General features: G+C 33.8%; 1 protein-coding gene across 2 annotated transcripts in view; it reads left to right on the top strand.

The window, feature by feature from the left end:
- The window catches only part of UNC45B (unc-45 myosin chaperone B), a 373,967-nt gene that overhangs the window by 110,277 nt on the left and 237,655 nt on the right, over positions 1 to 26,035 (top strand). For both annotated transcript variants that reach the window (XM_044064331.1, XM_044064332.1), the window contains exon 5: positions 7,564 to 7,653. In XM_044064331.1, the coding sequence (XP_043920266.1) occupies positions 7,564 to 7,653 (90 nt within the window). The remainder of the gene's footprint in view (positions 1 to 7,563; positions 7,654 to 26,035) is intronic.

Genomic DNA, 26,035 nt, shown 5'->3' with positions numbered 1-26,035 from the left:
CTCTTATATGAGTTGTGCAGAAGAGCTTATGTTCAGGTTTGTTTAAATTAATGTTGGTTAATTGTTTTTACAATGCAGTTTATATTGAGCATATTTTTCCTCAGTCTTTCATAGTGGAACCAGGTAACACAGAATAACTTACAAAACACAGATAGATGAGAGTCATGCTTGGTTTTCCTCTAGCTCAGAAAGCTAGAAAATGTGATTTCATATTAAACAGTGCAAGGCTATATACCTTACACTAAGAAATTCAGAATGGAAGGGTTCATGGGTCAGTTAAATAGTGAGCTAACAATGGAGCATATTCCACACAGAAATGAAAAGGTGCCACTTTACTGAATGGCATGTTATAGTGATAAGTGAAGAAATAGTGGTAGTCAATAAAGCATTAAATTGATTTGGACAGAGGAAGGGGGCACGAGACTGCACAGGGTTAGAAATTGGTACGACTAACAATCAACAGTTACTTCTTTTATCAACAAGTTTGTATATTCATGTGTTCATGTCCATGTGTGTGTGTGTGTGTGTGTGGGGGGGGGGGTTGGAGGATAGTCATGCTGTTATTTACTTTCTGATCTCTTTTTCTCTGACTGATGTTTCATAATCTAAACTCACAACAGCAGAGTTACAAAAATGTGTCATAACTATCATCTCGCACCTTCATACATTCAAATCAAAGGGTAGAAAATGTCACTCAGACAAACCATTCAGTTAAAACTGCATCTTCATACATTATGATAGTATTTTCTTTCTTGACTAGTATTGTTCAACATGTATCTTACCAGAAATACATAAATGTGCTTGTGGCAGTAATGAATGATACTGCATTAACAGTGTACGAATCCAGTTTTGTATACTAGACAGTGAAATCAGAATGCCTAAGTAGACCAGAATATACAGTGTTTCAAACTTTGTATGTAACACATCTTGCATTTGGCTAGCACTAAATATAAGCTTTCTTAAATATAGGTAGCCCTCTGCTACCTGTATGTGTTGTTTATATTGGATTTGTAAACCCTATTGATAGTATTCCATGCTGTGTAGTCACTGAAAGTGCATTACATTAAATGTAAGTCATTATACTGAACGGGTACAAAAGTAGTTAAAAGGAAGAACTCGTAGTATTAAGATACAAGGACAATTTTCACACCGGACCCCTGCAACATGAGGTGTTCCTCAGGGTACATTACCGGGCCTAATTTTGTTTAGTTTTGTGTTTTTAACACTGACATCTTAAACAAAATATTGGAGCTCTAAATATGTGGATGACATTAAAATTAAGGTGTATATAACATTAGAGGATGATATTACTTTATTTAATTACACTTTTAGCAATTGTAACTTTCTGTTGTTTGAATAATGGTCTTAACGTTAATAAGTATGGAGTTATATTATTTGGCAAGGTTAGAACAAAGTATAATCTCAAACTGGGTAATCATGTTATAAGTAGATTAGAAGATTATAGAGACTTTGGGGATATTTGTGAGTACCAATATGACATACTAAATAAATGTATCTACAATTAAAACTAAGGCATTATGGATGGCTGGTCTAATATAAAAAATAAAATATCTATATCAGTTTTGTGTACTTTATATGTCTGACTGATTACTGAATATAACTCACTGTTTTGCAGTAACTCAAAGATGACCTTTTGAATTTAGAAATTATTTAAAGAAAATTTACATGGAAATTTGAGTAATGTAGAAATATGGGTTATGATCAGTGATTGCATTATTTTTAATTATATTCTTTTAGTTACGGATTTATGAGATGAAAATTATGTCTGAGAAATAAAACCCTTTTTGATAAAGAATAACATTGAACATATAAATAATACAGATTGAGAAGCAACTAAGAGGAAGCAAGTTACCCAATAGAATAGAAAAAAAAAGAAGCATAATGAGAAAAACAAACTGCGTTATTCAATGCAATAAGCTGTTTTTAGGAGGGCAATTGGCTCTGTTCTTGTGTTCTAGAATCTGTATTTTAATGTGACTTTTTGGACTAAACATAGTAAACTGAAGCCCTGACTGTTTGGGAGGGTGGCCTAATGGTTAAGGTGCTTGCCTTACAAACACAAGGTCCAGGATTTGAGTCTCACAAGGGATAATTGGCTTGGCTTAAAATGGCTCATAAGGGCAATTAGCCTAGTGCTAATCTATGAACCTATATGCTTAATGCACTTTGTTACTTTTTATAATGTGATTAACAATAAATAAATAACTAAAAACAATAAGTTGTTGACCTTGTTCACATTACCATTTCTAGTCATTGGATTCTGTAAGGGTCCTGCATGAGAGAGATTGGTAGCAAAGTTTTGTTTTAATCATTTGCTGTATGGCACACATTTTCATTACTAAGCTGTCTGTTATAAGGTCATATATGGGAAGCGATAGCTAACCAAAATTTATTTCTGCAGTTCCTTAATGAGAAGTGGGTGAGAATAAAGTTATTACAAATATATGAAAATGGATGCATTACATTTCATTCTCCACAAAATATGGATATTGTGGTAGTTTACCTATTTCTTGCCTTTTTGTGAGATGCTTTTGTGGGACTTTTTTTGGCTGTTCTGACCATTCTTCAGACTGGGTAATTACTATTTTAAATTAAAGAGGCTGAAGTGAAAATGTTTGGCTTCGGTGCCCTCTCACAGTTCTGCTGTGGGACAGAAGCTGTGCCAGGAATTGCTGACTAAAAAGAACAAGTTCTGCTGCTGGTACTCATACAGAATGACAAGAAGAACAGTCACACGTCTTTACCAGGTACTTCTCAGGTACGTCTAGGAACTTTATCACCATCTATTCTGAGTACCATGAAAACTGGGTTGTCACTAACCTGGTCCCTGAATGGTTGTGCAGCAACTGATTTTACTGCTAGCAGTAGGGACTGCAGTAGCATTATATTAAGTGGTATGGTAGAGGTTTGCACTGTGTTTTGACTTCGTGTTTGTATATATGCCAATCCTGTATTTCTGTCTGGCTTTTAGTGTAGAGGATTCAGATTCTGAGTTGTTAATGAGCTGCTTTTCATGACCAGGGTCACAGGGTTGTTTCCTTCTACCTCCATTTGCCTGCAATGAGGCTGTGAATTGTTAATGAGCTTCTTCTTCTAACCAAGTGGACAGGGTTCAATTACTTCCACTTCCATTTGCCCATTTTGGAACTCTGAGCAAATTATTTAAATAGTACTCTCAGGTTCCCCCTGGATTGGTTTTGTTGATCCCTTTGGGCTTAGCTTGTTAGCAAATGTATACATCAAAAATTGACAAAACTACAAGGTTTCCTATGTATTTCTTTAAGATCAGTATACAACTGTAGTGCTCTTGTAATGCAACAGCTTCCAGCCTCTTTGAAAACATAAAAGAATATCTCAGCAGCTTAAAACTTCCAGTCCTATTATTGGAAGAGCAAAGAGGTTTATTAGACTTTATTAATCAATACAAAAAAAAAAAAAATATTGGGTATGTGGGTTGGGGGCAGGCATTAAGATTAGATGAACACTCCTGCCAGATTTCTACAAAATATAGTTTTGTTCCCATTTGTAGCTCTTTGCAACAACATAAAAAGGAGACTGACCACTATAATATAAAATTCAGAGGTAATTTTTCAGATAAATAATCAATATGACCTTCATTTTAATTAGGTAATAAATGGAAAGACTGTTGCCTCTATTGTAACAGTATAAAGTCCCAAATTTAATCAGCACTGAAAAAAGACAAATTTGATCATGATGCATGACAATAAGGAATGCATGATTAAGCTACAGACACAGACAATTTAAAAAAATGCCATTGTGGTGCATGATGATGCTGACCCTAAGAATTTAAAACAGACAGATTCTACCATGATACATGACATTGCCAAACCCGATACTTAAAAAAAGACAAATTTCACCATGAATCATGATGATACTGACCCTGAAACTTAAAAAACAAACAAAAAAATGATCATGGTGCATAATGATGCCGACCCAGTAATTACAAAAACACAAATTTCATCATGGTGCATGACAATGCCAGACCTGACACTTAAAAAGACACATTTCATCATGATATGTGATGATACAGACCCTGGAACTTAAAAACAACAAATTTCATCAAGGTTCATGATGATGCTGACCATGGCATTTAAACAAATCACAACTTTCACCAGTGTGCATTATGATGCTGAGCCAAGCAGCTTTTGGCATTGTTCTGGCACCTGGGCCACGGATGTAAGGCCATGGGTTGTACTTACTGTGATACAGAGTTTGAGACTGTCAGCCCTCATTTATTTTCTGTGTGGCCTTGAACTGGTAACTCCTGAAAAGGGACTGCATGTCTGATAGACCTACCTGGTTGACAAATCGGTATTTTTATGTTTTGGCAGCATGCCAGTTTTTTTTTCTTTTTTGGTCAGTGGAAAGTTCCAATTACCACTGGCAAACACTTGCTCAAGATGTTTTTATATCAAGATGCCCCATTCTTGCTATGCCTGCTTGTTTAAATCCGCACTATGCTTCATAATTATTACATTATTCTTTTCTGTCTTGTTTTTAGCTGTCCATTTAATGTTTGAAATTAGAGAGCCCCCCCCCCCTAAAAAATGCAGGTGCTCATTAGAGGCCTGCAGTGAATATGCAAAGTGTACCTCTTTTCTTTTTTTCATATTTTAAATGGACTACCATTTTGTTACACTCAGATCATGTATCTATTTACCTTACCAAACTGTTGTCTGTAAATTACTTTTGATTCTAGAAAGTGCTGATACTAGCAAGCCAGACTCAAAGGGCTCACAAGGAAGTGTTTTGTAACAGTGCCCCCAAACTTTGACTACAGGTGTGACTTTTTTTTTTTTTTTTTTACTAAACTACATTTCCTGCATCTTTCAAATATGGGATGTTACTTGTTTTGGTTGTAAGACATACTGATGTCTATTTTGTCTGTTACACATATTAAAAGAAATGTTTGGCATAGAGGATTGGTAGTATATTCAAGAACAAAACATAACATTTAAGTCCAATCCATCCTGTAGTCTTAATCATTGCTGGTTTTCCTGTTCTAAATATTGCTCTACATTTTGGATGAAAGAAACAAGGTTTTTTATTCTTAAGCAGTTTGGACTTTTCTAAAGGTCTGATTGCACAAGAGAATTAAGTCACTGCTGTGACTAAACATTGTTGGCACTATTAAACATCATTTCCCTAACAAGAAAAACATTTCAATGTCACGACTAAGGGTCATCATAAAATACATTTACTGTGACTAAAATCAAGCTGTACTCATTTGATCTTCAGTTACTTGAACTGTATTTGCTTGAATTGTTGCTTCTCAGCAACATTTCATTTGTTATTTGTTACAGTGATGTATAAAGGATTGAAGTTCTGTTATTGATTTTTCTCTGAGGTCAACAGTTTAATAATGATTGCTCTTTGAGTTAAATGGATCTTGGAGTGAAATGCATTAGCAAATTCGGGCCAGATGCATGGAGTTTCAAAGCCCCCCACAGATGAAAGATGAAGGAGGCTTATCTCCCTGTATAAATGGTTATTTCAGTGCTTACACATTTGTATATATGGCTTATCTCTTTGAATCTACATGTTTGGAGCTTACATATAGTTGATAAAACTGCATAAACCAACAATGAACAGGAGCGGAGCAAAGCTAAATGTCCTTTAAAAGATTTATTAAAGCAGAATAAAATAGTGCTCCAGTCCACTTGATAAGCGCTTTCACTCATGCAAGCTTCATCAGATCAAAGACATAAAGACCAGTTAGAAAACAAATAAATACACTTTCTAAGCTAGTAAAAGCCAATCACAAGTGACTATCAATTAAACATACAAATGAGCTATAAGTATCTTTCAAAGAGAAAGACATTTACATGTGCATTTAAAAATCAAGTCAGATACTTATGAAGGAGATGAGTATGTACATAAATCTATTAAGAATAAATATATAACAAAACTAGATATATAGGCTGCTAAAAACGCTGTAAAACAGAATTTAAATATGTTTAAAATTACTTGATACAGTCTATAAATCATTTAATTTATATGATTTACCCACTGCAATAAATGTGGAATATAATAATATATATATATCATGAAAGAATGCATGCTATATATATATGTAAATATATATATGTAGTACATTTAAAACAACATATGCTATACAATATATATATATATATATATATATATATATATATATATATATATATATATATATATATATATATATGATGCAAGATATAAATATATTAAAAAATAAATACATATAATAATTCAATCAATTCTCTTTCATGAGGACTTATATTATAGTGGCTATCAGCATTTGATGTTTAACTCCTGTTATTAGGAGCTTATGTATCTAGTTTTGTTATATATTTATTCTTAATAGATTTATGTACATACTCATCTCTTTCATAAGTATCTGACTTGATTTTTAAATGTGATGATACTTATAGCTCATTTGTATGTTTAATTGATAGTCACAGATAGGACATTTAGCTTTGTTCCACTCCTGTTCATTGTTGGTTTATGCAGTTTTATCATTATTTGTCTGAACAAGAGCGTTTATCCGACGTCTTGGTGGGACTGTTGTTGCTATTTACATATAGTTGAGTTTATGGAATATATGTTGAAATGTAGGAGCTTTTGGGTTTTAGAGAGCCTACATAGTAAGCTAACATAGCAGAGCCTAAAACAGTGATTAAGATACAGACACAGAAGGATGATAAAGGAAATACTGAGGCCTTGTCTGTGACCCAGACAGCTAGGGATGAATTACTGAATTAAGAACAGCAGATGAGGGTGGAACTGAGCAACCAACACCAGCTTGTACATCCTAGATCAGAAAGGTGGCCCAGCCTGACACATATTCAGCATGAGAAGCACATGAGCTGGGGATTAAACCTGTGTCTGCCATGCTATGTTCTGTCAGTAGTTTTCATTGTGCATGTGTAGAAACATGCTTACTTACGAAGGATGATGCTGCCAACTCGTGCTTCTGCATGTCAGCCTGTCTGGATGACAACTACACCGCAACAAGCTCTCACCCTGATGAAGAACTAATAAGGCATCATCTGTGTGATGGGCCAGATGTTGAGTATGCAACAACATGCACAAATATTCACATTTATTAAGAGATATATAATGTGCAGAAAAATACATACATTATCGATGTATAGAAGGCAGAAATGTGCTTACAGATCTATTATGAAAAATGTTATATGCATGCAAGTGTTAGACTTTGAAAAAAATAAATAAGGCACATAAAATGACGTTAATGTCTATCGTATTCTGACTTTAGAAAATATTTTTGTAGAACATTAGTGAATTGAGTATGGGCTAAAGCAGTAAACAACTGTAACATTTTGCACATGGAAATCCCAGAATAACTGCATTGTTTGCCTACATTATGAAGTTCATAGATGAGTTAATTACCGGCATTTTTTGTAACTCAGGATAGAATGCATACTCATATCATATGAAAATATACCTCATAAATTCCTTTGCAAAGGAAGAAATGCATTCTGTGAATGAATTTGTGTTTTCTTCTTTCCTTTTTTTCTATAGCTACATATTCAGTTCTCAACAGATTCTAGAGTACAGAAGATGTTTGACATACTGCTTGATGAATCCAGTGATAAAGAAACAATAGAGAAGGTATGACAATGTGTTATGATAAATGTGGTAATGTGAATGCTAATAATAAACATAAATGTGGAGCAAGGAGTGTTTTCCTCGGTGTCCTGTCCAGCTGGATAAACTAATCATCCAAAATTAAGAATGGATTAATATGCAATCTTTTATGTACTCTTTTGTCAGTAAACTTGTGTTTATTTATGAATAATGAATGCTATCTTGAACCTCTTTACTGAAGGCGGACACTTTTTTCTGATAATTTAATCATTGGCACTCTACTCCATATACACAGCTTATACTGTTTCCTACTATATACACTACTGACATAGTTTGCTAGTATATGTAACCTACCAATCATTTATTAAATGGTGAGGTCAGCCTCCTTGGGGATGCTGCAAAGAGTTTCTGAGGAGGCCCAAGCAAATCTTGAAATTGTATATTTAAATCACTTACTTTTCTTACTATTTCTATTATGAGGTTAAAATGAAGCTAAATGCAAAAGCATGCATCTGCCAATATATGCATTTGAATACAGATCAATGTTTAAAAAATTGTACTCAGAATAAGGTATTTGTTATTTTATTTTTTGCATGGTGGTTAAGAGGAGAGCTGTTGCTGTTGCCTGTAAATGACTCTAGAACAATTTATCAGAAGTGTTATTTTTCATTTTTGTCAGTTGTAAAAAACAATATTGTTGGCAGGAGAATCCTCAGATATTTTTTTATGTACTGGGAGGCTCCATATATTTTCTTTGTTACTACTAAAGGAGTTGAGGGTGACATCATGCCAAATTTGGCAAGCTAACTTGGACCCCCCCCCCGTTGCAGACTCCTCCCACTCATATCTCAGTTTTACTGTCTAAGATTTTTGTTAGGATAATTTTTATACTTTTTGCTTGATTTTACCATATTATGCTTTTTTCCTCTTGAACAAATTAACACTGATAATTTCTTAAAGTACTGTACAATATTAAATGTATAATTATTACTTTTTCACTGAGGTATAATTAAGCAATAACCCATGACTGGGTATGGGTATCACAGAATTAACCTACATAGTTTAATCATGAGGATGAGTTGAAGTCTGTGTGATTAAACAAAGCCAACCGTGGGTTAGTCCTGTAATATCCATACCCAGTTGTGGGTTATTGCTATTATGCAATGACATTATTTCAGAAAAAAATTGCTTATCTTTCTTAAATAATGTCTTTGCATAATGGCGATACAGTGTTCCTCAATGTTCTTTCATAGTTCTGTAATACAAATTCTATTATGATGCAATTTATGTGAAATTTAAGAACCACAGTTTGTTAAATTGATTGGTTTTAGATTTACTGAATGTTGCTAGTCTGTTCTTGGATAGTTGATGAAATAGTTTTGGTTGGGATTTTATTTTTCCCAAAGATCATTACACGTGATTAAGGCGCAAACAGTACACAATGCCAGAATGCGCTTGCTCTGGTACTAGTGCTAACGTGTGTTGCTAGTGTTGCACAAGCATGCTTTCAGGGATGCAGACATACATATGTACACTCATGGTCACACAGAGGTACACTATGCTTTCTGTCAAAGGACAGGGCAACAAATTACAGAATACAATTGACCTCTAATTACAGTTAAAAGTATTCACTTATATAGTGGGACTTATAAAATGGTAAACTGTCTTTTGGCTTTTCCCAGTTAGGGGTTGCCACAGCAGAACTCCAGTCTGCTAATGATTGGCAGTGAATTTTTACACTGTCAAGTTGCCAGCCTGGCGTCCTGCCTTCAAAGAAGACACACCCACACGTGCACGCACCTACCTGCATGTCTTTAAATTCACTTGACAACAGGGAGGACATGCAGACTCCACACAGAAGGCGTACCAACTGAGAATCAAACTGGAGACCCTCTTGCTGGGAGGCGACAGCACTAACCGAGCGCCACCGCAGCCAGGGACTTATAAAATGGTTAAAGAGCATAAACCAAACAGGTTGCTTATCACTTGTGCTTCATATCTGTACTACTGTATAGCAGAAAATAGTTCAGGCTACCTAGAACTCATATTCAGTCACAGATGCCTTTTTCCTTACTAGCTTCAAAATTCAGCAGACTGCGATTGTTTTAAAAATAATTTAGCAAGGAAAAACAACAAACACAGAAATATTCCAGAAATGAACAAATCCACAAAAAGGGGAAGAGCGGACACCAATACAAGGAACATACAACCCCTACTTCAAATACAGTACTAAATCTGCATAAAAATAATAATAATAAAAAAGAAACAAAACAGAGATTGGGACTGTGACACAAATTAAACACAGTTTACAGTAATAAAACCACTAAGAAAGTTAAGTACATTACCTAGTAATTAAAATGGTGAAAGTTATCCAAAAGGTAAAAAAAAATGTTGAAACTGAAAGCATGAAATCCACAAAGGAAATTAAGCTGTAAGTATTGTGGCAGTTAGAGTAAAATATTAATGCTATGAGGTGGTAACAAGCTGCTTCTTGCAGTCACCATTTTGATGTCCTCAGCTTCTTTTTGCCTACTGTATAACTCTGAGCAAGTCATTTGACCAGTACTGTGGGGCATTTGGAAATTGGGCTGGATTCCTCAATGAACATCTGGACCACATGCATAGTAGCTACCTATGAACCTTTGAACAGTGTAGGAAAGGTCACAAACTGAATCTCAATAGCAATATAAAACAAAGGGTCAGCTACCCTAACCTAGGAATGAAACAACACAAATGTAATCAAAGTTGTTGCTAGGCATTGTTTGGCCTAAGAGGTAAATTTAAAGATGCAGTATCCAAAAGTATAAAACTGCAAATTAAAATAGAAATAAAACACTCGTAAACATTACCATAGGAAACCCAATTATTATCAGCTAAACCGGCTTTAGAAAATGACTGGGGAGTGGGGGTCATTGCTACTTCTTCATATAGGTTTTTCATTTCTTGGGAACTGCCGCCAAAATGATGACATTTATGAGTATATGAGGTTATGTTACCTGGAAAACAATATTCATATTTGTGATGCACTGCGCTACTTGGGTCTATATTATAACACCGAATTCTACAAAGATCGAATGCTATAATATCGACCCCGTAATGTCAAACGATGAAAACAGCGAAGGTGCAGGACATCGAATTCTTTCCCAGGGAAAGAATTTGGTGGGCCATTGCTGTGGCTTCGCTGTTTTCAGCGTTCAATATGTTGGAATGTTACAGGTCAGGTTCAGGTAAGTGTGCTATTGTGTGTAGGTTTGGGTTAGAGGGCAGGTTAGGTGAGTTAGGGTTAGGGCGCTGGTCAGGTAAGTGTGTGGTTGTGTGTAGGTTAGGATTAGGGGGCGGGTTAGGTGAGTTAGGGTTAGGGCGCGGTTGAGGTGAGTGTGCGATAGTGATGGACCTTTGGGTTAGGGTTGGGTTAAGGTAAGTGGATAGCTAGTAGTGTATGTAAAGTTTAGTTTAGGTTTAGGTGTAGGATTTTAAGTGTATGTGTGTGGATTGCTGTTTTTTGTGTGTGTTTGCGCTGTGTGTATGTCTCTCGGAATAGCAAATTTTTTTCCCTGGGAAAAAAATGTGCTATTCTGACTGTTCGATATTTTCGGATTTCAGTGTTTAGGGTTCGATATTATAACATTCGATCTTTGTAGAATTTGATGTTATAATATAGACCTGCACTACTGATATGTAGGTTTCCTCATATGGACTTATTCACATGCACCTACCAGTTGTGGTTCTCTATAGTGGATAATACCAACAGTTGTTTATAAATGGAACTGTACAACCAGCAGTGTGACAGAAGGGTCCCTTGAATGACTGATCTGTACATTTTATACCAAAATTCCACGCAATTAGAAATAACAAGCCCAATGCAACAACTGATTAATCAAAATGGTTCAAGGAGCTATTTTTTATTAAAATATACTACAAATATATAATTATCATACATACACTATTAAATATACAATTCAAACTGAGAAGAAAAAAAACAGATGTTCATTTTACAAGTGAAATACAGCACCTCTACGTTGGGCTCATGCTTCACAACACCACTGGGGATGTCGTACTATTTGTACCATGCAAATTTACACACACACACACACACACACACACACACACACACACACACACACACACACACACACACACACATACACACACACAGTATTGCCTTTTTAAATGCATATATAATGCAAGATGCAATCACTACTCAATAAGTCAGGATTATTTGACTTTGTATAGCTTCTCTGTAATGCAGTGATACTTGATTTTAAACCAACCAGAAACTTCACATTGTGGAAAATGTGAATTTCACTCCTTGAAATATGATATGCACCTAGTTCACTAATAAAAACAGAACTTTAAAATATGTACCACAAAACAATACAATAGCAGGTAGTCCGCAGTTTAATTAAAAATGGAATATCCTTTATTGAAACATATAAACAAGTGATCCTAGCTGAGTATTATGAAAATGTATTTATTTATTATTTATTTTACATTTGTTGACCGGATTTGTCCAACTGAGCTGAGTAGCCCTCTTTCAGTGGAGGCCAGGGGAGAAAAGCTCCACAATATTATAGCAAGTTTAACAGAAATAGACAAAATAAAAGTTTCATTATTCTACAGTTATAGTATTTTACAGCAACAGTATTTTAACAATTTTATTATTATTATCATCATTATTATTATTATTATTATTATTATTACAAACCTTCAAAGAATGCCATCGGTTGTCATTGCCACAAAAGTTTGAGTCAGGAGTAACATGTGAAATAGACAAGAAGAGCGACAGCTTATCCAGGTTACAGCTTTTAGATTTTGCTGTCAGGTTATTGCTCAGATTAGGAGGCTAAAAATGTGCATAAAAATGAAATAAATGTAGAAGAAAAGTAGAGTAGAGAAAAGCATTAAAGACATTCATTATTTGTATATAATCAAGTTATTTGAAGCAAGGGAGTGGTTAGAGAGGGTGATTCTGTTAGACCACTAAAAGCATTAAACTCATTCCTTTACCCAAGCCCCCTTCCCCTTAACACCATATTGTAAATTGAGACTGCTACCTTAGAACTGAAACTGAAAAGCTAAAGACAAATGAAACTATATACTATAAGAACAACTTATTATTACCTACCTTATATGGTCTTCCTTTTCCCTCGCTTCTACCCATATAGCCAAATGACCTGATAAATCTTTTTTCTTTATTCCTTCTTTTCTAATTTTTAAAATATCAGATATTACAAAATAATCTTTTTCTGTTTTAATCTCATTTATGTTATATGTCCAATGTTTATAAACAAAAAGAACACTGTGGAGAAGACAAACGTACCAGACAGCCGAGAAATCTTGACTAATTTATTCCAAGGTTAAACGTTAGACAATACACCACGTTTATCGTCATTAAACTGTAAGACTTCATCAGACAAGACACAATTTAATTAACACATTTATATATGCTGACAAATTTTAAATTAACCAATAAAACCCGTTAAAAACAATTCTCATGAATATGTATGTAAAGGAAAACTCATCCAAACATATGTATACATTTAAAATACATCCCTACTTTACAGATACATATATTGTTTGGGCAATATTTTGTGCACTAAAAGCGTTGAATAATTTTTTAAAACTTTTTTATATGTAAAATATTCGTATGTAAAATTCAAAGTATTGAAGACAGCGTTAAACCAAAACCACAAATCAATTCATCAATGGGCTAATACTCCCATCTAGTGGTCAAAAGTGGTATATAATATCTTTTTAACCTAAAAACAGAAAAAAATGAATCAAACTTAGAGGATTGGTAGTAAAAAACAGAAAAAAATGAATCAAACTTGAAATAGAAAAAAAATGTAACGAGAATTAGTGCATGTAATGAATATAAATCACACCTTAAAATACCCAAATAAATATTATGTATTAAATATTAAACCCCAAAAGATGTTAATACATAAATAAATGTATATATTTCTATAATATACATAAAATATATATATAAAAAATATATATGCATAAAACATAAATAGTATAACCATAAAATATTTTGTTATATTAAATATATTGAATATTTAAAACTTGTTTAAAATGTGTTTGTTGTAAAAAATATATATAAACATACAATCATGTGAATAAATAAATATATATATATATATATATATATATATATATATATGTGTGTGTGTGTGTGTGTGTGTGTGTGTGTGTGCACATGTGAACACAATGCTGGTATTGTTACAATTTAGCTGCCCTTAATTTCAAAACTGGGGCAAGTGAAATATAATCGTTCAGACCTGGGAATTTATTGGCTTCAAGAACAATCTGCCAATATAATTCCTGGTATTCAATGTGCATCTCCCATAGACCTCCTCTCTCGTCCTTCTGAATTTCTTCTAAAATGAAGAATTTATACTTTGCTAGGGGGCAGGTGTTCATATGTTTATATAGTGCATTAAATTCTTTCTTGTTTTTAATGTCGTTTAAATGTTTGTATACCCTTCTTCTTATTTTCCTTTCGGTCTTTCCAATATAGAAAGCCAAACAAATTTGGCAAACCGCAATGTATACTACTCCAAAAGAATTGCAATTACTATGTACTTTACCGACAACTTCTCTATCTCTTGCCTCAATAAAAATACTACGTGAATTAAACACAGATGAACATTGCATACACATACCACATGGATAAGTGCCCCCTATTTTGGTACTTTTCTTCCTCACTCTATGTTGAACTGTCAGCCAATCCTTTATATTACGTCCCTTTCTAAAAATAATATTAAAAGAATCTCTTGATTTATTTAAGTTAAGATCAGTAATGTTAAGGAACTTATTTCATTCTCTTTCAACCACTTGGTAGATCACACCTGCATCAACACTAAAATCAGTTATAAATGCCTGACTATATATTTTTCCTTTTTTAAGGTCTTTAGGCTCTATTGAACCAAAATCCCCGGTATTGGGGAGACTATAATTCAATATAGGTGCAAACCTATTATTTCTCCCTTGAATAATATCTTTTTTAATGTGGTTGCAAAAGTCAAGTGGATAAACCCTCTCCAAAAACATATCCACCAAGAATTCCAATTCTACAATAAAATCTTGGTCATTGGATGTCATCCTAGAAATCCTTACCATTTGACCCTTTACAATACTGCGCTTTTGATGTAAAGGGTGTCCACTTTTAAAATGTAGATATGAGTTGGAAAAAGTTTTTTTTTCTAAAAACCTTAGACTTAAGTTTATCACCGTCCTTTTCTATCATCACATCTAAATAATTAATACTCTGGGTGTTCATTTCATGGGTAAATTTTAAAAAAGAGGTAGTGCCATTAACATATTTAATAAACTCATCTAACTTTTCTATACTATCCTTCCAAAAAATAATAATGTCATCCAAAAACCGTTTATATAAACTCCAGCATTCACTATATATACTATGATAAATAAATTTATCTTCCCATGTGTTTAAAACCATATTGGCATATATGGGAGCACATCTTGCTCCCATAGCTACCCCACTTAATTGATGGTAATATTCTCCTTGGAAGAATAAATAATTATGTTTTAAAACCAATTCCATCAAGTTAACACAAGTGTAGATTTCATCATCTTTTAGTTCTTGAAAAGATCTTATAGCTTCTTCAAACCACTCTAATCCTGTTTCATGTGGTATTGAACCAAACAAGTCTACTACATCTATAGTAACCAAAATAACATCTTTATTTGTAGTAATATTCTTCACTTTTCTTAAAAAATCCCATGAATCCTTCAAATAAGACCTCCCTTTAAACATAAGGTTCTTCAGTTTAGTATCAATATATCTTGCTAAAGGTGATATCACTGAACCTTCTGCTGCTACAATAGGACGTAAAGGGGGGGGGGTCCTCCAATTTTTTGTGCACTTTGGGAATGCCAAAAATTGATGGGATTTTTGGTTTATTGTTATGTAAAAATTCAAACATACTATGTTCAATAAATCCTTCCAAAAACAAATCATATAATGTGGTATAAATTCTCTTATAACCAATATTAATTTCATTAAAAGAAACATTACTATATTTTGACTCTTCCAATAATATATTGAGCATTTTGCCTTCATATGTAATGGAATTCATAAGAAACACCCCACCCCCTTTATCCGGTTTCATTATTCTCAAATTCAAATTATCTCTTAATTCTTTAAGTAATATTAATTCCTCTGATGTAAGATTAGGAGTAAATCTATTTTTTCTGATAGTTTGTCTTAACTCATTCTCCACAATATTCTCGAAATGTTTTAATTGTGTATGTATAGGGGGATTCCAAGTGTTTTTTTCTTTAACTCACTAGCATGGTCCACTTTGGTGGTAAAATCCCCACAAATTAATTCTAAATTAATTTTCCTCAGGAACATCTTAACATCGATAATTAATCTACTCATATCACATTTAGTCCTTGGAACGAAATTGAGGCCTTTAGAAAACAATTCAAAGAAAGTGTCATTAATATCCAGCTCGGTATAGTTAAATATATTAAAATTCTTAAAATTATCACATGTGCAAATAATACCTTGATCATGTGTATTTCCCAAATTTCTAACAGTATCATCATTGTCAGTATTGGTGCTGTCATTGTCCTTATTAAAAAATTCTAAGTATCTATGGTTTATTATCTCCTGCCCCTCCCCCTCCCCCATCCCTCCATCCATTCCTTTGAAAATTTCCTTCTTTCTGGTTCTTGATCCTTTCTGACCTTTGAAGGGGAGGGAAATCGGAAGGGTCAAAAGGGTCTTGTTGTAAGTCACCCTGTCTTTCATATGAAGGCAAAATGCTCAATATATTATTGGAAGAGTCAAAATATAGTAATGTTTCTTTTAATGAAATTAATATAGGTTCATAGGTTCATAGGTTAGTACTAAGCTATCTGCTCTTGAGAGCCATTTTAAGCTTAGCCAATTATCCCTTGTGAGACTCAAACCCTGCACCTTGTGTTTGTAAGGCAAACACCTTAACCATTAGGCCACCCTCCCAACCCATTGGTTATAAGAGAATTTATACCACATTATATGATTTGTTTTTGGAAGGATTTATTGAACATAGTATGTTTGAATTTTTACATAACAATAAACCAAAAATCCCATCAATTTTCGGCATTCCCAAAGTGCACAAAAATTTGGAGGACCCCCCTTTACGTCCTATTGTAGCAGCAGAAGGTTCAGTGATATCACCTTTAGCAAGATATATTGATACTAAACTGAAGAACCTTATGTTTAAAGGGAGGTCTTATTTGAAGGATTCATGGGATTTTTTAAGAAAAGTGAAGAATATTACTACAAATAAAGATGTTATTTTGGTTACTATAGATGCAGTAGACTTGTTTGGTCCAATACCGCATGAAACAGGTTTAGAGTGGTTTGAAGAAGCTATAAGATCTTTTCAAGAACTAAAAGATGATGAAATCTACACTTGTGTTAACTTGATGGAATTGGTTTTAAAACATAATTATTTATTCTTCCAAGGAGAATATTACCATCAATTAAGTGGGGTAGCTATGGGAGCAAGATGTGCTCCCATATATGCCAATATGGTTTTAAATACATGGGAAGATAAATTTATTTATCATAGTGTATATAGTGAATGCTGGAGTTTATATAAACGTTTTTTGGATGACATTATTATTTTTTGGAAGGATAGTATAGAAAAGTTAGATGAGTTTATTAAATATGTTAATGGCACTACCTCTTTTTTAAAATTTACCCATGAAGTGAACACCCAGAGTATTAATTATTTAGATGTGATGATAGAAAAGGACGGTGATAAATTTAAGTCTAAGGTTTTTAGAAAAAAAACTTTTTCCAACTCATATCTACATTTTAAAAGTGGACACCCTTTACATCAAAAGCGTAGTATTGTAAAGGGTCAAATGGTAAGGATTTCTAGGATGACATCCAATGACCAAGATTTTATTGTAGAATTGAAATTCTTGGTGGATATGTTTTTGGAGAGGGGTTATCCACTTGACTTTTGCAACCATATTAAAAAAGATATTATTCAAGGGAGAAATAATAGGTTTGCACCTATATTGAATTATAGTCTCCCCAATACCGGGGATTTTGGTTCAATAGAGCCTAAAGACCTTAAAAAAGGAAAAATATATAGTCAGGCATTTATAACTGATTTTAGTGTTGATGCAGGTGTGATCTACCAAGTGGTTGAAAGAGAATGAAATAAGTTCCTTAACATTACTGATCTTAACTTAAATAAATCAAGAGATTCTTTTAATATTATTTTTAGAAAGGGACGTAATATAAAGGATTGGTTGACAGTTCAACATAGAGTGAGGAAGAAAAGTTCAAAAATAGGGGGCACTTATCCATGTGGTATGTGTATGCAATGTTCATCTGTGTTTAATTCACGTAGTATTTTTATTGAAGCAAGAGATAGAGAAGTTGTCGGTAAAGTACATAGTAATTGCAATTCTTTTGGAGTAGTATACATTGCGGTTTGTCAAATTTGTTCGGCTTTCTATATTGGAAAGACCGAAAGGAAAATAAGAAGAAGGGTATACGAACATTTAAACGACATTAAAAACAAGAAAGAATTTAATGCACTATATAAACATATGAACACCTGCCCCCTAGCAAAGTATAAATTCTTCATTTTAGAAGAAATTCAGAAGGACGAGAGAGGAGGTCTATGGGAGATGCACATTGAATACCGGGAATTATATTGGCAGATTGTTCTTGAAGCCAATAAATTCCCAGGTCTAAACGATTATATTTCACTTGCTCCAGTTTTGAAATTAAGGGCAGCTAAATTGTAACAATACCAGCATTGTGTTCACATGTGCACACATAATATATATATATATATATATATATATATATATATATATATATATATATATTTATTTATTCACATGATTGTATATTTATATATATTTTTTTACAACAAACACATTTTAAACAAGTTTTAAATATTCAATATATTTAATATAACATAATATTTTATGGTTATACTATTTATGTTTTATGCATATATATATTTTTATATATATATTTTATGTATATTATAGAAATATATACATTTATTTATGTATTAACATCTTTTGGGGTTTAATATTTAATACATAATATTTATTTGGGTATTTTAAGGTGTGATTTATATTCATTACATGCATTGATTCTCGTTACATTTTTTTTCTATTTCAAGTTTGATTCATTTTTTTCTGTTTTATACTACCAATCCTCTAAGTTTGATTCATTTTTTTTCTGTTTTTAGGTTAAAAAGATATTATATACCACTTTTGACCACTAGATGGGAGTATTAGCCCATTGATGAATTGATTTGTGGTTTTGGTTTAACGCTGTCTTCAATATTATGAATTTTACATACGAATATTTTACATATAAAAAAGTTTTTAAAAATTATTCAACGCTTTTAGTGCACAAAATATTGCACAAACAATATATGTATCTGTAAAGTAGGGATGTATTTTAAATGTATACATATGTTTGGATGAGTTTTCCTTTACATACATATTCATGAGGATTGTTTTTAACGGGTTTTATTGGTTAATTTAAAATTTGTCAGCATATATAAATGTGTTAATTAAATTGTGTCTTGTCTGATGAAGTCTTACAGTTTACTGACGAAAAACGTGGTGTATTGTCTAACGTTTAACCTTGGAATAAATTAATCAAGATTTCTCGGCTGTCCGGTGCGTTTGCCCTCTCCACAGTGTTCTTTTTGTTTATTGGTGTTTGTTACAGTATATCTCGAATTTTAGTTTACATATGTCTAATGTTTATCACTCTCTCTCTTCCTATCTCTCTCTCTCTCTCTCTATATATATATATATATATGCATATATGGGTCCACTTCTAAATCTTGAAAGCTCATAATAATTCAAAATATTAAAGCCAAAATCTTGAAAGTTCAAAATACCAAAAACTCAAAAATACTGAATTTCATAATATTGAAAAAAACTCCAGGATACTAACACTTACTATACTCCAGCAGAAGTACATAGAGAAACAAAAGACAAACCATATTAGTTTACTCCAGCTATTAGCAGGGGGCAAGCTCTCCCTCCACCCCCCATGTGGGGGGCTGCTCCCCCCACACCCCCTGGTACTTAAATATATCAAATCTAAGATCCTACTTTACTACACTAAGATGAGTTATGTTGTTGTAAACAAATTAAAAGGGAACATGACTAAGGTTACAACAGGCAGTCATGAAGCACGTGATGGTATATTTGCCATTTTCTTCTGTGGAGTGCAATCTCGGAGTTGATATATTTAAGTAGCAGGGGTGTGTGGAGGGTGCTTTGGGGCTTGCCCCCCTGCTTATAGGTGTAGAAGAGTAATATGTTTTGTTATGCCGTTGTGTTGGAATATTGTAAATGTTGGTGTACTCTGTTTTTTCAATATTATGAAATTAAGTATTTTGAGTTTTCAGTATTTTGAACTTTCAGGATTTTGGCTTCAGTATTTTGAATTGAAAAATATGAGCTTCCAAGATTTAGAAGCTGACCCATGTATATATATATATATATATATATATATATATATATATATATATATATATATAATATATAGTTTACCTTTACATGTGCGTAATGCACATGTGTGAAATTCAAAAGTCCGAAAGGACTTTTTCAAGTTCTCGGAAGGCTGAAAACAAAATGCATTGAATGTGCAATGAGCGAATGCCCAGTAACGTTTGCTCATTGCAGATTCGGCATTTTTGGTGCAAGGTGCACTATAGTGGGGATTGTAAAGTGGACCCTTTCACCACTGTAGTGTGACCTCGGAGTTAGAATAATAAAGTAGGGGGGGTGTTGTGGGTGCAGGAGAGCTTGCTCTCCTGCATAACGCTATGTCTTTCGAACTGAAGTTAGAAAATCAGCGAATCTTTTCGAACTTCAGTGCAGATTGGACTGATGATTTTCGTCATTCCGGTTGGCACAATGGGCCGTTCGGTAGGTTGATTTTCAACCTTTCAAAGGTAAACCATATATATATATATATATATATATATATATATATATATATATATATATATATCAACATTTAACTTTTCATTATTTCATTGTTTCATATACCCTCTTGACATCATTCCCTTTTTTATTTCTTTTCCTTAGATCACAGTTAAAATCTCCCACTAATATTATTTCCATATTCACTCCTACATAATTTAACATTTTTTAAACATTTCATCTGTTTCTTTTTTAGTAGCATATGTGTATATGTTATATACGTCTTTCTTATACCTTATATCTAGCACTGTTAATCTACCTAATTGAACTGTAGCATAACCTAAGATTTTAACTATTTCTTTACATAACACACCAGTCCGTGAACATGTATCTTTTCCCCATATTCCAAACAATGTTTACCCCATAACTCTTCCATCTGCATTCTTTCTTCTTCCGTTAATATTCTTGTGTCCCTTAAAATAATTCCATGCATACCAAGTAGCATACACCAGTTTAAATCACCTAACCTTCTTTTAGTGTTTATTATACTATTAACATTTATTGATAGTATTTTCAGGTTCTTTCAAATTTACTGTATTTTCTGTCTAACCCTTTGTCTTTTTTTTATTTTTTTTCACAATCACACTTTTAAATGTTCTTTTTCTATCGTTTTCCCTTCTCCCTTTTGAATTATTTTTCCTCTCACTATTTTCTGACTTATGTCTTCTTCTTCACTCGTTTCCAGTACCAATTCCTCACCTTCATTATTCTTACTTTCCTCATATATTATGTTTTTTCCTCTTGTATGGTATTCTGTTTTTCATGTTCATTTTTTTGTACTTGTTCATTGCAATTTACCCAAACATGTCTCATTTTCCCACATTTTTACACATCAAAACACATTCCTCTGCTTCATATCCTATCTTTCCACAAAGAAAATATTATTCTCTTATCACAATTATTTATTAAACTATCATTCTTTCCACAAAAGAAACAAGTTTTTGGCTGCCCAATATTTCTTACAAAACCGCTGTTACCTTTGACATTTATTATGCTTGGAATACGTACAACCATGTCATTTTCCATTTTCAGAATTACCCCACAATCCCAGCCCGCAGTCAATAAATCTCTATCATCATATATTTTTGTAATGTCTATAATTTCCTTACGTACAGTCTTTAAACAGTCCTTCAATGCTTCTTTATCCACCTCAGTTAGAAATTGCACAGCAATCCTTTTTTTGTCTCTTTATCAAAGGTCTGCACTATGTAAGAATTCCAAGGATTACAGTCTTTTTTCCTCAAACTTCTCTAAAAAAAACTTTCCATATATTGTCCTGTCTTGAAAAAATATCACAGTAAGTCTCTTTATTAAGATGAATAAAAGCTCTTACCTCTGGGTAATATTCCCAAAGCCACAATAACTGTATTCCATACCTTATACCTTTCAAGTTCTGTGGGTAATATTCCCAAAGCCACAATAACTGTATTCCATACCTTATACCTTTCAAGTTCCGTGGGTAATATTCCCAAAGCCACAATAACTGTATTCCATACCTTATACCTTTCAAGTTCCGTGGGTAATATTCCCAAAGCCACAATAACTGTATTCCATACCTTATACCTTTCAAGTTCCGTGGGTAATATTCCCAAAGCCACAATAACTGTATTCCATACCTTATACCTTTCAAGTTCCATGGGTAATATTCCCAAAGCCACAATAACTGTATTCCATACCTTATACCTTTCAAGTTCCGTGGGTAATATTCCCAAAGCCACAATAACTGTATTCCATACCTTATACCTTTCAAGTTCCGTGGGTAATATTCCCAAAGCCACAATAACTGTATTCCATACCTTATACCTTTCAAGTTCCATTCTCTTCCTTACTGCTGAGACGTACAACAAATTTCTTCTTCACAATCTTTTCTTTCTCCTTCTCCTTCTCCTAGTCTGGAACTAACCTGGTTAACAAAGGATAAATTAAGTAAAATAAATATTGAACTTTACTTTTCTCATTTAAACTTCATCTCTGCTATGATGGTAACCTATCTACACCCCATAGCTTATATATATATATATATATATATATATATATATATATATATATATATATATATATATATATATATATATCCATTCTGAGAGCACCTTACTTTGGTAAAAAGGCAGTATTCTGTGAAATGGCAGTCTCAGACTTGGTGTGTATAAGTTTGTATTTTTGTTCATTCAGTCTCGCTGCTTTTGGACTCATACTAATGAATCTCAGAATTTCAAATGGTTACCGAGTTATATCACTAATCAAATAGAGATAGTCAGGATGACTGTGTTAGGAATTAAATGATAAAGAAGTCTCAGACCGTGGACAAGGTAAGGTCTGTTTAATGATTATGATTCTGTATGTTAACTTTTGAACAGCTCTCTCAATCACAGTATTCCATAGATGTGCCTGTTTAAGGACTAGCCTTCACCAGAAGACAGGGCTTAATAGCTGGATTCCTTTCTCTGAATGAAACTTCTCTTTGTTCAGTCCTCCGTCAGCTGTGAAAAAATAGTTGGAGAAGAAGGGCAAAATGTAAAAGAAAATGTTTCATTCCACAAGTCCTAAACACAAAAGAAATTGCCCTTCCAGGCAGATCCCACCATCAGACTCACAGAAGTCAGTAGCTATCTTTTGCTAATGACCTTGTGGTAAGATTCTTGTAGATGGTTTATAGACAATATAAAATTGGCACTTTGATACTACCTCTACAATGTCTTGTTTATGTTCGGCCACCACATTGACATTTTAGTTCTTACTTGACATTTAGTGAGACCTTCATGTACCTTATGTAGAATATCAACACACTGTGGTGATGGTAACACTATTCTATCTTGATAGATCAATAAGCTATCCCATCATACTCTGGCAGCTGTGTTCAGACAGCATAGTATGGATTCATCATTATATGTCAATCTCTATTTGTTTGATGGAAAACACAGTGAAAACAATTGCTGAAAGCCACCCTCAGTGAATAGTATTTTAAGCTTTTTTAGCATTCGTCTGGAACTCACATCCCCTATAGTACTTATGCATATGGCATTTTGTTTGTGTCCAGCAATTTGGCCATCCATCTTGGACATATTGGACAACTGTCTGCAACTCATGGTAACCCTTGGTCGCTTGTCTTAACTTTTCTACTCTCTTGGTAGTCACTGGTCTGGTCATCATTAAGCTCTGAACATAGATGGTGACAGCTTTTTTAGTATATGATGTTTTTGGTCACTCTGTAGATAACATGTTTGCTATGATTAGCTGTATAAAAGGCTCAAGGATTGTTCTGGCATTGTACCTTCTCAGTCTTAATAATAGTTCTTTATACCTTGGAAGCATCTTGTGAAAATTGTAAGAATTAATTAGTGGAACAGATGTCCTGTGGTCAGTCTGCAGTTGTAAAGTCTGAAACCATAAAAAGTATCTGGAAAAATGTTCACATGCCCACATACTTATAAGGCAATCTTTTTAAATTTACAAATATATCTACTCAGTGTTAGCTATCATTCTGGAGAAATAGGCAGCACAACATAATATTTATTCATTCATTTGAGGTAACACAGGATCCAGGCCATAGCTAGCAGCATCAGCACTCACAACTGTCAGTTTAGTGACATTATAGTACCTAACACTCGAGCAGGTGTCAGTATTTGTTTTACTTTGCTGAATGCTTGCACTTGAACATTGTCCCATGACCAAGTAACTTCGTTCTTTAACAGGCATGTCAGTAGATATAGCATACTAGCCAGATCTGCCATGCACGTGCACAACAAGTTAATTGTGCCCAGGACTTGTTTTAACTCAGTCACACACACAATGGACATTTTAGCTCTGTTATCATGCTGATCTTACTTGCATCAGGTCTAACTCCACTAGTAATTACACTATGACCAAAATACTTAAGTGCAATCTTTTCAAAGCAGCATTTGTCTTGGACAAGCTTTAACCAGATTGGTTAATAGCTTGACAAACTGCCTCTAATCATAAACCATGCATCCATTTATTCTGATCAGATATCAGGATGGCATAAATAACACCAACAGTACCTTCATACCCTTTTAACAAGTCAAACAATTTATGCAGACTGATTTTAGGTCCTGAGGTAATACCCAATAGCAGCCTCTTGAAAATGCACCTTCTTACTTGAGTAAAGAAGGTTGTCAGCTTTGGCTTTCATCTTCTAGTGGTATTTGCAAAACTCACTGGAAGCATTTAATGTGGAAAACACTTTGGCATATAGTCCAAAACAGATGCACGGAAGACGCTGCACGGCTGCAATCCAAGGAATCCAAAAAACAAACAGAGCCAGCAGCTGTTGGTAACTGAAAAAACAGATATTTAATCACACATGAAGGAACAATCCCTCATGAATAAAAATGCTCATACAGACCGGTTTCGGCTCAACAGAGCCTTCATCAGTGAAAGTAAAAAATAAATGCAGAGACAAACCCAGTAACTATACATATATAGAGAGCTGGGAGCATAGGAGAACCAATCAGAATACATGATCAATAAATCAAAATTGGTCATTAAGACCAGGTGGGAACAAAGCCCCTAGTTTAATGATCCATTTCCTCTCCTTAGAAGTAAGTATTTCATGCCATTTCACCTTATTTTGACATTTGCCCCTAATACAATCAATAGTCCTAAACATAAAATTGGCTGTGGTGTGTTTCAAACTGTGCTTATATAGAGCATTATTACAACGTTTATTTTTAATGTCACTCATATGTTCACAGATTCTGAGACGAAAAGCCCTGGAAGTCTGACCTACATAAAACGCAGAGCAAGTGCAGGTCACCAAATAGATGACCCACTCAGTGCTGCAATTAGCCCAAAATTTAATCTCAAAACCTCAGGAGTGTTTTTACTACTAAATTCACAAGCACGTGTAACTCTAATACAAAATTTGCAATGCCCACATGGGATACATCCAACCACTGGTACCCTGTAAAAGTTAATTGAGTAGAAACCTTGGGATCAGACAATAACCTCTTGTAATGGCTCAGATGGGACCCAATAGTTCGTCCCCTTCTAAAAGAAAAAGAACATCTGTCCCTGAGAACAGTATGTAGTTTGTTCTCAGCCAAAAGTATATTCCAATGTCTATCTATGATTTTCATAAACCCCCGGGTGTTACGTCCATAAGTAGTGACCATCCTTAACGGCTGCTGAACCCCGTCCTGGTTATAATCCTTATAATGCAATAAGTCCTCTCTATTGAAGTTAGAAGCCCAATGTTTGGCCATATTGACAGTGCCTGAACGATACCCTCTATCTTTAAATCTGCAGGCTAAATCATCACAAACAGTGGCATAGGACTGTTGGCTAGAGCATATTCTCCTAGCTCTTAAAAATTGTGATTTGGGTATATTCTGGATGATATGTTGTGGGTGGAAGCTGGTGGCATGCAATAAAGAAT

This window comes from Protopterus annectens, chromosome 2.part2 (assembly GCF_019279795.1).
Source record: "Protopterus annectens isolate FY-2018-M chromosome 2.part2, PAN1.0, whole genome shotgun sequence".
Classification (NCBI taxonomy): Eukaryota; Metazoa; Chordata; order Ceratodontiformes; family Protopteridae; genus Protopterus; species Protopterus annectens.
The sequence above is the reverse complement of the archived record's forward strand: the minus strand, read 5'-3'. Positions and strand labels throughout refer to the sequence as shown.